Source organism: Pinus tabuliformis, chromosome 7 (assembly GCF_031772625.1).
Source record: "Pinus tabuliformis cultivar Carrire ecotype Pingquan chromosome 7, CPIR1, whole genome shotgun sequence".
NCBI lineage: Eukaryota > Viridiplantae > Streptophyta > Pinopsida > Pinales > Pinaceae > Pinus > Pinus tabuliformis.
Window position 1 is genome coordinate 1,273,371,314 of NC_142293.1, and position 16,118 is coordinate 1,273,387,431.

The 16,118-nt window shown below is 36.4% G+C and overlaps 1 protein-coding gene across 1 annotated transcript in view; it reads left to right on the forward strand.

The window, feature by feature from the left end:
- Positions 1–1,178: 1,178 nt before the first annotated feature.
- Positions 1,179–16,118, forward strand: part of LOC149252108 (cytochrome P450 750A1-like) — a 37,466-nt gene continuing 22,526 nt past the window's right edge. Inside the window, exon 1 of the mRNA XM_089454077.1 lies at positions 1,179–1,338. Coding sequence (XP_089310203.1) covers positions 1,179–1,338 — 160 coding nt within the window. The remainder of the gene's footprint in view (positions 1,339–16,118) is intronic.

Consider the following 16,118-nt stretch of genomic DNA (forward strand, 5'->3'; position numbering starts at 1 on the left):
GTTGCTCACTTTTATTTACTTCTTCTCTATCCCCCCCGATCTGCATCTGGACGCTCTTTTGGGTGGAACGCAATGTCAGATTCGGCATCCCTAGGACTCCCTCCTCCTCTTCTCTCTATCCCTTGCGGCAAACGCAAGAAAAGAAGGCCCTTCAAAGCTCCAACAGCCTGTTGTCTCAGATCTACAGAGGCACGCAGAACTCTGGTCTCTCGGCCTCATTCCAGATCCTGATCAAGCTTATTTCTGGCAAAACTCTGCTACAATGGGTGAGAGAGTCGGATCAAGTGCAAGACCTCAAGCTGGCTCTGGAACTCAAGCTGGGGATTCCCTCTGCAGCACAGCGACTTCTTCACGAAGGTAAACAACTCGAGGATATTTACCCCCTGTCTTTTTACAACATTAATAGAAATACCTCCATTGCTCTTACCCTTCGTCTAAGAGGGGGCGCTGCAGGACAGTCATCCTCAGCTGAGGCGTTTTCTTACAAGGACGCCGTCCATGCTAAGCTGCCTAAGAGAACAGCTCCACATGCTCAAGCTCCCAAGCCTTTCCTGGTGGATAAACTGGAGGAAACCCCCTCCATAGAAATAAAGCATCCTTCGCTGGATGAGCAAACCCAGCATTTTGCGGAACATGGCATTATTTGCAGGTTTAATGGGCTATGGCCACGCACAACAGACCTCTACCAATGGATCCACTCTAACTGGACCAACAACTGCAAGGTTCTGCTATGCTCGAAGGGATTTTTCATCGTAGTGTTTCCCTTCGATGAGGACTATCAAAAAGCCTTAACTGGTGGCCCATGGTTCTGGGGTGCAGCTGGTTTATTCCTCACTCCTTGGTTCCCAGATTTTGATCCCTCCACAGTAGTCATCACCAAACTCCCCATCTGGGTCAGACTTCCAAACCTCCCAGCGAATCTATGTCACTTTGTTGTATTCCAAGGGATTGGCAACTCTCTACGCTGCCTTTTAGACACAGACATATCTAGAGGGGAAAAGGGCTTATACACTTTTTCCAGGATCTGTGCAGAAATAGACATAAGAAAAGGTCTCCCGGACCAGATCAATCTCAAAATTGGAGACTTCCATTGGACTCAAACTTTGGATTACTAGAACACAGCCTTTCGCTGCCGCAACTGCCATCATACAGGTCACCTTCAGAGCTCTTGTCCCACGATGCCAGCCCAAAAGAAGAAAGCCAACACTAAGCAGAAATCCAAGAGCTGGAAGCATCATGATCCTCCTCCCATGGACGATTTTGACCTCAACTCCGATGAAGAGGAAGAGAATAAGAAAGGTGTGGCACCAGCGTCGGAACCGGATCCGTCCTCGGCAGGTCCTGTGGATTCGTCAGTCATACCAGCCTCACAGAAAAGGAACCATGAATCCTCCACCTCGGACTCAGACAAGGAGACCTCTCCGTCGGCTCATCTCAGTTTGCAAATCATGCCAGCTCAGCAAAGTCCTCCTGAGTGGGTCAAAGTTGGTAAAAAGAAAGGGAAAAAATGCAGAATAGTGGATTCTGCACATGTTGGGTAGAATCCTCTATTCAGATCCTACTCTTTTGTTCCTCTTGTTTCTTCTTGCTCAACAATGCTCTATACTCTTTCTCTCTTAGGAGCCGAGGTGGATAACCAATCCTTTCCGGTTGCCTATGTTCTTACTTCTCTTGTTTGTAACCTTGCATTGTACCATACGTTCTCTTAATAGAATTAGTTTTTACTGAGAAAAAAAAAATATTGAATGATGAAAAGAAATTTTCAATTAAATCCCAACCTTCATTCCTATAAGATATCAACCTTGGGCGCTTGGTTTGACACTGATTCCTAACTTGTCTGACAATAAGATCAGAATCACTGTATACACTTAAGTTCTGTACCTTAAGACTTCTTTCTTAGTCCAATCCTAGTAGAAAAGCTTCATACTTTGCTACATTATTGGTTACCTCAAATTCAATTTTGTATGATTGGGTAATGTTTTCTTTATGTGGAGAAATTAATACAATTCCAGCTCTTGCTCCTTCCTTTGAGCAAGAACCATCAAAGTACATTCTCCAAATATCTGTTTCAATTGTTTTAGGTTGATTAACAATATCTTTGATAGTTGGTTGAGTATTTTGTGAATTATTTATGGATAGTTCAAAACCCCAAAGTCTTGATAAACATCACAAATAGGATGATTCCTAGCCTAATCATCTCTACAAATAGTGTTCATAAATTTGACTTCTGTATACAACCTGAGATGTTCACCCCCATAAACTAGGATTGTGGCATAAGGCATATCCATCTGTAAGCTCCTTTCTAGTTTAGGACAACAAGATCTTGAAAGCAACATGCCAAATTTCGGAGGAATGTTAGTGAATGCTATGTCTAAAACCACACTTTTGACAGGGATCTAAGCTAAGGTTACCACCAAATCTTTAGTGAGTCCAAGACAAGGAAATTTCTTGGGGTCAAAAGTGTCACGATCATGATAAGTTCTAGTGACTTCCAATTGCAACTGGTCCATGATCATTTTAGGCATTCGATTATGGGAAGCCCCAAAATATAACATACAGTTATATAGCAGGAAATCATGAATTTTCAGTCACACAAAATGGTGGTACATTCTCATCTATCATGTCAGACTAGGACCAGAAACTACTGAGGGTTTTTCATCCTGCAGGCTTATCACATTCCCTTCAACATCCACACTCGATGATGAAATCCATTTTTAAACTTCGTTCTTATACCCTAGATTTTTTTACAGTTCAACTAGGGGAATTAGTATTTTAACCCTTTCTAGTTCTCTTTCAACATTAAAGGTTGTCAAAATAATTTTATCAATTTGACTTGTTTCACCTATTTGATTTAAGGGTTGAATGATAGTTGTCTGGGTTTCAACAGATTTTATGTGAGGTTCATTTTGTATGGGACCCTTTTGAGATCTACCAAGTCCTTCCCTAGGTCTAAGATCATATGTTCTATTTAATTCACCAATTAGGAATTCACAGAAGGCTTGTAATTTAGAAATTTGATTGTCTTCTTGATTTTGGGAAGACTGATTTGAAGGGTGAGGAACAATAACACTATGTACATATGTAGAATCAAAATTATTTATGTCTTAAAAAATTAGAGGACCAATATCATCTGGTTGTTGGTCATCAATCATCAGAGGAGGTTGGATCTGTTGATTAGTGTTAGGAAACTGTAAAATTCAAGTTTGGGGGGCTCTTTTAAACTAGTTCTGTGGTCTGCCAACAGTTTGTTGTATGGTTCTAGGCTGAGTTTAAATATTATAAATTCTATTAGATAAGTTTCTAAGTAAATATGTTATCTCGTCTATTTTTTTATCATCATTTTTGGACTTTGAGGAGGATCAAATAAAGGAGATATAATTTGAGAGCCAGAGTGAGATCTGATATGTTTTGAAGGAGCCAACTTGGTCAAGTGGATTCACCAAGTGAATTATTTTGAACCTACAATTTCTTTATTCACCTTCAAGAAAAAAATTTAATCATTTTCCCAAGGAAAATAACACAATTTTCGCTCCCCGACAGTGATGCCAATATGATGTTGTCCCCTGGGATGACTCTAGGTTAGTTAGGCATGTCAGAGCATCTAAAATATTTTTTTTCTTTTAAATTTTATGGATGAACAATGATATCAAATATTTAAAACACGTTCTTAATACTTAACAATTACTAAACTAGATGAAAGGGCTTCTATTTGTCTAGCTACATTTAATTCATTTAAAGTGAATGAATAGAAGAATATGTGATGGTATAACTTGTTAAATATTCAAAAAAAAAAATTGATTGGTTATAAGAAAAGAATATAGGGAAACAATGTTTCCTGTCGAAAAACAAATATTCAAATGAATGAAAATTTGTGTGACAATTAATTGATACAACGGAGTTTATAATAAAAAATAGTCTTATAAGCTAGCCCCTAGTTATTGCTGATAACTTCATGGGGGAGTTAAGACCGATTGATACTGAGAGGGAAGGTGAATCAGTATTCCTTAGCAATTAACACTTTTAAATACTTTCAGAGCATTAGTTAATCTTCAATTATCATTAATGTTTATGCAGTAACAACAGTGAATAAAAGAACACAGGAGGCACACAAATTTTAGGTGGAAAACCCCGTTCGAGTCAAAAACCACCGAATGCTTTTCTAATAATTCTTTAATCTTAAACTCCAATTGAAAAGAAAGCCCCAACTTCCTAGAATCTAGAAAATCATTCTTCTCTAGCTCCCATTGGATGGATGCTCCAACGCCTGTGATTCTTCAGTAGTCAACTGAACGGATGCCCCAACACCTACTGAGCTACAACTCACCCTAGAACCACCCTACCACCATAAATTTTTCATAGGCTTGAACCTGTCAGTGACTTCATGCACCAACCTAGAACCACCCTACCACCCTATAGAATAATAAAAGAAGAATGGACTCTCGTACAAGGGAAAATGGTCCACTTTACAATGATATACAATGATGTAGAAGAATAATACACCCTAGACCATGACCCAAACTATGACACAACCACCTAATGATGATCCTATACCTCCAGACATTGCCTCTTCAACTCTTGGCAAATAGACACTTGTACAACTTTTACGAAGATGCTTTTACAATGACTCTATACAATGATACTTTTACAATGTCTGTATGCAGTGCTACCCACTTGAAGACTTCATGTGGTAAACTTCTTGCTGCTGTTATGCACCTTGATTGTTGTTCTTGTCATGCTACCCTTTCTAATTCTTTAGAACATTATATTATGCATTGAATCTTCTCTTGATGAATATATAATACCTACAAAAGTCTTCAAGGAAATACCTATGACATGATAATAGCAAAACTTACCTCATCTTCTAGAGCACATGTCAGTGCTAAACAAAAAAAAAAAATTAGAATATAAAGAACCTAATGAAATTAAGAGATGAACATGCATATACAAAATATACTTACCTATAGCTTACCTCTGCTACAACATTTTACTGCCCTATAAAGTCTGGTTCTTTGCACCCCTTGACAACACTTGATCTAGTTTTTCTTCCCTTCTAGGAGCACGATATTTAATCTGATATACCCCTGTGATTTCAGATCCCCAACATGTGATCTTCAGTCTTGTAGAAAACATATAAGTCTTCTTTCCAATGCCATAGGTCGGACCCGATTGGGACTCTTCAAGGCAAAGTTATGCCCAATCTCTCACAATGACCTAATTATGGACTAGTTCAGTAGAGGAAACTTGTACGACAAGCCACGTGTCATTGTTTCCTCCTTCAGCTCTGAAATTTATACACAAAAAAATATATTCCATGCACTATCCACCACCTGTTACAGAATTCCAATCCTCTTCTCAGAGAGAGAGTTATGACGATTTTCCCAAGGTCACTTCTTTGAAATGAAAATCGGGAGCTTGCAAAAACCCTAACTTCCACAGATCATATCTCTAAAGATATAGCGAAACAAGATCACAAATTTGGTCACGAAGTTCATCAGGATTTTGAATCAAATGGGTTTTAATTTTAGAATCTAAAACTTCGCAGAAATGAAGTTATAGAAAAAATATCAAAATTGATTCATTTAGAGGATATATGAGATTTATTTTTATAGAGTTGAGAGGGGCTTCTATAGAGAATGTTGGAGGGATTTCAGGAGCTTAATAAATTATTAATTAATGACTATTCAATGACCAAAACCAATTATGAGTGCCATGCCACAACCCCATAGGGTTTTATCCCACTAATTGGGGTTACTAACTTCAAACATGAATATCCCTCAAACCTTGAAAAATTACTTGGCGTGCCATATATCAATGGAAACATCTCAATGAGTAGAATCTATCTATAAGATCCTTGACTAAAAATAGAGTAATTTTTCAAGTCAAAATTCCTTTGCAATATCAGGGTAGCCCCTGGTGCTGCTTGGGTTAACATCAATGACAACTTCAAATCATCTTTATATCAACAATCTACCCCTTTGGCATTGATGGCAACACACGTACTCCCCATGTGATCTGGGAACCTCTTCCTATTACCTTCTCTCCCCCTTTGACATCAATGGCAAAGTGAAACTCCTCCTTACACACAACCATTTTGCAGAACTGCACACACTTCCACTCCCCCTTTATTTTCTGAATAATGGAAATCTAATGAGAACTTGGGAGAATCCCAAGCTTCTGGCAAAGATATTCAAATGCTTCACGAGGTAAAGGTTTAGTGAGGATATCAGTGATTTTTTTTTTGTACCAACATATTCAAGTTTGGTATTCTTTTCAGCGACTTGTTCTCTAACAAAGTGATATTTTATCGAAATGTGTTTTTTTTTAATGCATGACAGGATTCTTGGAGATGCTGATGGCACTGATGTTATCATAGAACATGGGAATAGGCTCACTGAATTGTATTTGAAGATCATGCAAAGTTTTTTTCATTGAAAGGGCTTGAGTACAACAAGTTGCCTCTACAATGTATTCTACTTCTGCTGTAGATAACGAGATTGAGGTTTTCTTTTTACTCAACCATGATATGAGAGAACCACCTAGATAGAATGTTGCTCCACTAGTACTCTTACGATCATCAATGCTTCTTGCCCAATCTGAATTTGTAAAGGCTTGAATAATGAGATTGTTTCCCTTGGGATACCACAAGCCATATTTTGTTCTGTGCTTTAGATATCGAAGAATTCTTTTGACGAAAATAATATGTGATTATTTTGGTGCTTCTTAGAATATTTCTACTTGTACAACTGCTTGCATAACATCTGGTCGGGAGGCTGTTACACATAGAAGACTACCAATCATAGATCTGTACAACCTCTAATCCACATCCTTAGATGAGTCGTCTATGCTCAATTTGCAACATGTTACCATCAGAGTAACGAAAGGTTTGCAATCTTCCATTTTGAATTTCTTGATCATTTCCTTGATGTACTCAACTTGACATATAAGTATTCCTTTCTCTTGCTGAGATATTTGAAGCCCTAAGAAGTATGTCAACTCACCAAGTAAAGACATATTGAACTAAATTTTCATCTTTGTAGCAAAGTTCTTACTTAGTCAATCATCATTGCTACCAAATAATATATCATCCACATATACCTCAACGATTGTTAAATTATCCTTATCTATTTGTACGTAAAGATTGCTATCAACAGTACCTTTCTTGAACCCTTGTTGATGTAGATATCCATCAAAAAGAGCATGCCATGCTCTAGGAGCCTTCTTGAGACCATACAAAGCCTTATTTAACCTGCAAACATAGACTTATTTTTCTGATAGTAGAAAACCTTGAGGTTGTTCGATGTAAACTTCTTCTTCTAATTCTCCATTTAGAAATGCGGACTAAACGTCCATTTGGTAGACTTTTATTTTTCTTGAACATGCATAGGTGAGAAACATTTGGGTGGCTTCCATTATAGAAACTAGTGCAAATGTTTCATCGAAATGAATTCCTTCCACTTGTGCATAGCCTTTGCAAACCAATCTTGCTTTGTTTCTGGTAACCTGTCCATCTTCATTTAATTTTCTCCTGAACACCCATTTAGTCCCAAGGACATTTTTATCTTTTGGTCATGGAACTAATTCCTAGGTGTTATTATTCTCGATTTGATTGAATTCTTCATTCATAGTTGCTATCCAATGTTCATTCTGGATGGCTTCCTCAAAACTATTAGGCTCAAAAGTTTCTAGAAAAGCAATGTGAGCTTGTTGTGATGAACGAAGTTGTCAACCTTTTCTTGTTCGAATTCCTTCATTTATGTCACCAATGATTTGATTTGATGGATGGCTCTTTTGAATCCATTATTTTGTTCTCTTTGGAGGAGCTTCTTGTTGTTGTTCCTATATATCTTGTTGATCATTATTTACTTCTTCCCGGTTGATAGTTTCTTCTTGTTCTAGAATTTTCTTTGTACCCTTTTCAGCCTCTGTCTCAAGTTTCAAAGATTCTAGATCCTTATCATTATTTTTTAGAACATTATATTTGTCAAATGTAACATCTATGCTCTCCACTACCTTTTTTCATCTAAGATTATACCATTTATAGGCTTTTCTTTTGCGTGAGTAACCAATAAAGATACCTTCATCAACATGCGATTCAAACTTACCCAAATTTTGATCTTCTCTTTTGATATAACATTTGTTTCTGAAGATTCTGAAATATTTTACATTAGTCGGTTTTCCTTTCCATAATTCATATGGGGTGTTATTGCAATTATTTCTATGAAGACTTTTGTTGATAATGAAGAATGTCTTATCAATTGCTTGAACCTAGAATTTTCATCCAATTTTGAGTCCTTCAACATTGTTCTACCCATTTCCTGTATGGTTCTGTTCTTTCTTTCAGCGACTCCATTTTGTTGAGGTGTTCATGCTGTTGAAAATTGTCGTTTTATTCCATTTTCGTCACAGTATTGTTGAAATAACTTGGAAGTGAATTCTCCGTCATTATCTGAGCTTAGACACTTTATTTTTAAATCAGTTTCATTTTTGACCAACTCGTTGTAGATCTTGAACCAATCAAATGCTTCAGATTTTTTCTTTAGGAAACTGATGGTTGTCATCCTGGTATATTCATCTATCATTAACATGAAATATAATTCTCCATTTGATCCTTTTGTTCCCATAGGACCACATAGATCAGTATATATCAATTCTAATGGATGTGATGTAAAGTTTTCTCTTGTTTTAAATCTACATTTTGTCTGCTTTCCATGCCAACAGGCCTCACATAGTGTGTTGGAAGGTTTTGAGATTTTCAGAATTTCTCATACTTCTTCCTTTTTTCTTATCCTGACATCATTGTCAAAGTTTATGTGAACCATTCTTTTGTGCCATAACCAGCTTTCATCTTCTTTAGCTCGTAGACATGCTTTAGTTGCTTCATCCATAACATATATGTCGTTTTGAGCTCGACTTGCTGTAGCCAAAATTTTACCATATCTGCCTTTCTTGATTTCACATTTTGGGAGTTGATTAGCATTGTGTGTCCTTGATCACACACTTTTCCAACACTGAGCAGATTATGATTCATGTTTTCAACAAATAGAACATTCTTGGCTAGAGCCTCTTCGCTTCCGAGACTGATGGTACATGATCCTATAACATTTGAAGATCCATCATTTCCAAAGGCCATGGTTCCATCCTTCTTCTCTTTCAAAGATACACATTTCTTTCTATCTCCAATCATATTCGTTGAGCAACTATTATACACATACCAAACATCTTTGTTGTTTTAAGCCTTGAGAGTGAGAGCACAATTATCTTTGTTATTCTTCTTCCATGTTCGTTCGTTCTGTGGCTTCGAAGATTCTTCTGGAGGATTTTCAAGTCTGTAGTCTATGGCTATGTGTCCAAAGTTTCAACATTTGTAACATCCAATATCACTTCTTAAATGTTTAAATCTATTGATGTTTCGTTGAGTCCTGGGAGGTTCATATTTGACAGATCTCTTGGAATTATATTGGTTCCTATGGTACATGCGATATTATACAGCTTTATGACCAAATTTTCCACATGAGTAACAATAACCATGAAAAAATTTTTGGTACCTAGATGGAAATATTCGTCGCGGAATTGTCTTCCAAGGTTGTTCTTGCGAATCTTGTTCAATGAACTCTACATGCCTGTCAGATCTCATATGTTCATTGTATTTTGTTGTAGAAGGTCCTATTTCTTCCTCTTTGTAACTGAGGCTAGTTCTTTCATTGTAATATTGTTGATTGTTTATGAGTTCTTCCAACGCCCTTGAGCTATTGGCGTAGTTTTGGACAATTTTTTCCTTTTACACTTCCTTACACAACGAGAATACTTCGGCTTCTAATGCTTCCCTTTCTCAGTTGCTTTCTTCCAACTTCTTTTGAAGTGACTCTTCAATACATTTGTGTTCTTCAACTTCAATTTTGAGACCTTGAACTTGTTCTTCAAGAGTACAGGAAGGGATATTCTCAGCCTTGAGCTCTTTTATAAGCTTGATTACCTCTTTAGAAAATTCTTCTATGGTCAACCCTTCTTCTTTGTTGTATGATACCTCTTGTTTATTGTGCTTGGCCATAAACAATACTCTCTCATTGGCTTCTTCTTCTCTGTCATTGTCTTCATCAGATGATGAGCTATCTTCTTTAGAGGGAAAGTTCCTTTTGAATCCTTTCTTCTTGCCTTTCTTGTTGAATTCCTTAAAGCCTTTCTTTCCTTTTGAGTTTCCATCACTTCTATTTGGAAATTTTGCTGCGAAATGCCCAACCTCACCACAACCGAAACATATCAATGGAAGTTTACCTTTGAATTTTCCCTTAACAATTTTTAGTTTTCTCGTAAAGTAAGCATATTCTCCTTCTAAAAAACCTTCTTCATCATCTTCCTTTTCTTCGCAGTTGCAGGTCTTTTCCTTTGAAGGTTGTTTGTCCTTATTGATTTTCTTAGATGCAGCAAACACAATTTCTAGATGAGAAATACCCTCTTCTTCATCAAGTCTCATTTCATATGTTATCAAAACTCCATGTAATTCCTATTTACTGAGTTTGTACTCTAAGACCGATACCTTTGGGTTGAATCTTTCTCGTAACATTCTAAGAGTCTTTCGTATAATAGTCTTCTCATCAACAGGCTCTCCCAATCCTTCAAGAGTGTTGGTTATTTCATCAACGTGTTGGAAGTATTAAACAATGTTGTCATCTTCTTTCATTCTAAGTTTCTCAAATTTTTCTCTGTAGATTTGAAGCTTTGCTTCTTTCACATTTGAGTCACCTACATATATATTCTCTAGCTTTTCCCATACATTTTTGGTGGTCTTACAACCCAACAACTTATGATAAGAAAATTCAATAAGTCCACTGATAATAATATTCTTTTCTTTTGCATCATTTACCAAATTCTTCTTACCTTGTTCCTCTGAAGTTGTTGTAAAGCCATTTTGAACAATGTCCCATGCTTCGTAACCTTAGGCCAAGAGATAGACCTCCATTCTTCCTTTCCAAAGTGCATAATTATCTTCATTGAATAGAGGTACACCATTCTTGGTATGCTCCATGACCTCGCTCCGGATGTTAAACTGTTATTGAAGGAACCAAGCTCTGATACCAATTGTTGGAAAATACTAAGGGGGGGGGGGGGGGGGGGTGAATCAGTATTCCTTAGCAATTATCACTTTTAAATCTTTTCAGAGCATTAGTTAATCTTCAATTATCATTAATGTTTATGCAGTAACAACAGTGAATAAAAGAACACAGGAGGGAAAAAGTTTTAGGTGGAAAACCCCCTCTCAGTAAAAAACCACTGAATGATTTTCTAATAATTCTTTAATCTTCAACTCCAATTGAAACGAAAGATCCAACTTCCTAGAATCCAGAAAAATATTCTTCTCCATCTCCGACTGGATGGATGCTCCAACACCCGTGATTCTTCAGTAGTCGGCAGAACAGATGACCCAACACTAAATGGGCTACAACTCACCCTACCACCACCCTACCACCTTGAATTTTTCACAGGCTTGAACTTGTTAGTGACTTCATGCATCAGCCTAGCACCAACGTACCACCCTATAGAATAATAAAAGAAGAATCGACTCCCGTACAAGGGAAAATGGTCCACTTTACAATGATATAGAATGATGTAGAAGAAGAAAACATACTAGACCATAACCCCAACTATGACACAACCACCTAATGATGATCCTAGACCTCTCAACACTGCCTCTTCAACTCTTGGAAGATATACACTTGTACAACTTTTACAAATATTCTTTTGCAATGACTTTGTACAATGATACTTTTACAATGTCTGTATGTAGCACTGCTGACTTGAAGACTTCGTGTGGTAAACTTCTTGCTGTTGTTCTACACCTTCATTTCTGCTCTTGTCATGCTACCCTTTCTTATTCTTCAGAAAATTAGATTATGCATTGAGTATTCTCTTGATGAATATATAATACCTGCAAAAAGTCTTTAAGGAAATACCCATGACATGATAATAGCAAAACTTACCTCATCCTGTAGAGCATATGTTAGTGCTAAACAAAAACAACAAATTAGAATACAAATAACCTAATGCAATTAAGAGATGAACATGCATATACAGAAGATACTTACCTGTAGCTTACCTCTTGCTGCATCATTTTGCTACACCTTACTCTTTGCTGCCCTAGAAAGTCTGGTCCTTTGTACCCCTTGACAACACTTGATCATGTTTTGCTTACCTTCTAGGAGCATGATATTTAATATGATGTATCTCTGTGATTTTAGATCCCCAACATGTGATCTTCGATCCTATAGAATCCCTCTAAGTCTTATTTCTAATGCCATAGGTCTGACCCGATTTGGACTCTTCAAGTCAAAGTTATGCCCAATCTCTCACAATGACATAATTATGGACTAGTTCAGTAGAGGGAACTTGTACGATGTTCCACGTGTTATTTTTTCCTCCTTCAGCTCTAAAATTGATACAAAAAAAACTAAAGTCCATGCACTATCCACCACTTTTTACAAAATTCCAATCCTCTTCTCAGAGAGAGAGTTATGACGATTTTCCCATGGTAACTTCTTTGACATGAAATTTGGCAGCCTGCAAAAACCATAACTTCCATAGATCATATCTCCGAATATGTAACACACCAATATCTGAAATTTGGTCATGACGTTCATCAGGATTGAAAATCAAATGGGGTTTAATTTCATAATCTAAGACTTTGCAGAAATCAAGTTATAGAGAAAATTCCACAATCACTTCATTTAGATGATATATGACATTTCTTTTTATTGAGTTGAGAGGGGCTTCTATAGAGAATGTTGGAGGGATTTTATGAGCTTAAAAATTTACAAATTAATAACTATTCAATGACCAAAAGAAATTATGAGTGCCATGCAACAACCCCATAGCGTTTTATCCCACTAACTGGGGTTACTAACTTCAAACATGAATATCTCTCAAATTGCGAAGAATTACTTGGCGTGCCATATATCAACGGAAACATCTCAACGAGTAGAATCTATCTATAAGACCCTTATTTAAAAATAGAGTATGTTGTCAAGTCAAAATTCCCTTGCAAGATCAGTGTAGCCCCTGGTGCTGCTTGGGTTGACATCAACAACAACCTCAGATCATCCTTAGATATAGGGGAGGTTATAATAAAAATAGTCTTATAAGATAGTCCCTAGTTATTGTTGATAACTTCATAGGGGATTTAAGACTGACTAATACTCAGTATGATATTATCCAGTTCTCTGCATAAAGAATTGAATATATGAAGCAATACATAATGAAATAAACACATTAAAAACTTACAAGAAGACAAAACTTAGTAGGAAAATTTAGAATCCTTTCATTAGATTTGCAATTCTCCAACTCAGTTACAATTCCATTCTCAATGTTCATACAAGGGTTTGGCCCATAATAAATCGAATAAGGAGTTATTTATAGAAAAACTAAATATCTTCTATAGATATTTTTGACAAAATCTTACAAAAATAGTACAAAATAATAGGAAATTAAAAACTGCTAAGTAGTCGCACTATCTTTTAGGAATCTATTGATAGCTGGTCCCCAAAAGGTCTTGCCCAGCTGTATATCGGTTGAAGATGAAAATTACTCAATTAATTCGCAGAAGTGATCCCATATTTCTTCACTTGGTATGGTGAGATTCACCAACTTCCTATAAACTTCATCTACTTGTATATCTTTCTCAAAAGTGGGCTTATTTATAAAAAAAAATTATTTCATGCTTAATGGTCAAGTCAAAGTCTAATTCTTCCAATGCTTGCTTCCCTATAATGTGCTCTTTTATGCCAGAAAAACTTGATTTATCAGTTTCTTTGCTGTAAAGTTACTTGTAGTAATCTTCCAAACTAATAATCCTATAATTTGGAGCAAACAATCCTAGAAATCCTCTGGTTAAGTAAATTAAACTTGAAGTGAAATCTTTGAAGAAAGGTCCTTAATACTTGACATTTTGTTTCAAGTTGTGTCATCAAGTTCTTCTTTTGGAGAACCTTTTTGATCTCCAAAATGGTTTATGTTCTCTCTAAAATTTGTATCTGCTCCAACTCTGTCCTTCTCTTTGAATTAAGAACCCTCATCATATCAGTAGCCTCACTAGGTTTATCTTTAAGCAACTATTTCACTTCATCAATGGCTACTTGACATTTGTTGATGAATTCCTCGTGCTTGAAAATGATCTGAATGGATAGCCATATTTCAGGTTATGGCTTGACTAATATTTGACCAAATTATTTCCCTGGCTTGGGCCAAGGTCTCTTGCATTAGTGACTAACTTTGCAATTCTTTGATCCTTCTATTCAGCTTGTGTTTTCAGCATCTCCTCAACATACAAACTGTCATTTTTTTATTTTATGTGCTTCCAAAGTCTGAAATTTCTTATGGATCCTCTCATTCTCTTTCTTTTGATGAATGAGTTCCTTTGAAAGTTTGTTCAAATCCTCTGTTGTCAAGATTTCCCTGTTGCCGATGAAGATGTAATAGGAATAGTTATGATGGGGGCTATAGATAATTGAGTAAATTTCACTTTTTCTTTTAGTAACTTCTCAATTTGTTCCTCCATGGTTTTAATCTATACATTTTTCTCAATTATCAGTTTGAGAATTTCTTCCTTATGTTTTTCAAACTTTGTTATTTCCTTAGTTTGGGGGTCCTCTGTAGAAGTCATTTTAAACTATTTTCTCAATGATGTAATATATGTGTTCTTTCTTCTGATTATATATTCTACTATGTTTACATCAATAAGGTCATATCCTATTTTAATGACTAACTCCTCCTATGACTTAACCCTATTATCCTTCACTAGAGATGCTATTTTCTCAATTTTCAATTGAGACTAGACATTTGATAGAACAGTTTTAAGCTTAGAAAGTTTCATAGCAGTGTTGGTCATGGTTGAGAAAAACATCTCACCAGAATGCCTATGCATGTCCATTTGGTCAATTGGATGAATATGATTGGCATCAAATGAGAATATAATTTTCTTATAATCAATAGAACCCTTGGGAAAAGGTACTTGAGCCTACAAAAAGGCCATCTGCATTCTTCCATTCTCACTGTCAAACGCTGTCAGTAACCTATGTTGTGAAGTGGGAGTCTATTTCCATAACTGTGCATAGACATTAGCAATTAAAGCTTCATTCTTTTGCCTGATCTCAAGAAAGTTAGTGAAAACATTTGAATCCTCTGTTTCACTTGGACCAATAGAGTGAGTAATTTCTAGCAAATTTTGTGAAGTGGAAGAGGAAGGAGTAGTAATTACATGCTCCTTAGTGCCTATAGACACCTGTGAATCATCCAAATTGATGACCAGTAGACTCCTTTTGAACTTGAGTTGCAGTAATAGTAGTAGATTTTTATCCAATCCTTGGTTTCTTATGGTAGTGGATGAACTCCTTTTCTACCATTGATGATGATGATGATCCTTCACTAGGCCATTTATTTATCTTAGTTTGAGAAACTAGAGTCTGATGAGTAGAAGGAGTTAAGACTTGTTCCTCTACTTCTTCAAGAGTATTCTCTTCCCACTATTCCTGATCTCTAAATTTCTCAATTTCAGGCCTAGGTGTGTGATTATAAGGAGTAGTATTAAGCTCAACCCTTAAATATGAAATAATATTAAATGGATCGTAGGACCAAGTGAAGGTGGGTTGAAACACCATCTGTTTGAATATAGAGCCAACTGATCTAGTGTTGCAAATGAATGACCCAACCTGTGATCTAAGCTTAAACTGTGATTTTCTCTTTCCTAAGATGACATGTAACTCATCCATATTCATCATTTTCCTGATATATTCCAAAGAGAAAATTCTCATTGGAACATACTTTGGCAACTTGTATGGATCCAATTCACACCCATATACTCTGATATCTGCGTAGTTCTGGTAGAGATACCAGTCTCTTGTTCTGACTTGATCACTAAGGTGAAAGATCCTCTTGATTTCCGGACCGGTTCTTGGTTCACTTTGACTGCTAAAAAGTTGTTCTATTGGCTGAATGAAAAAGTCTATGAAATTTGCAAATTTGAACTCACTTGAGTTCTTTATGATCAACGAGATCCAATGAATAAGTGATTGGTCATCCGGGTGGTCATCCTTCTTGTGTAAAACAATGGGTAATTTGTCTCCATGATGAAA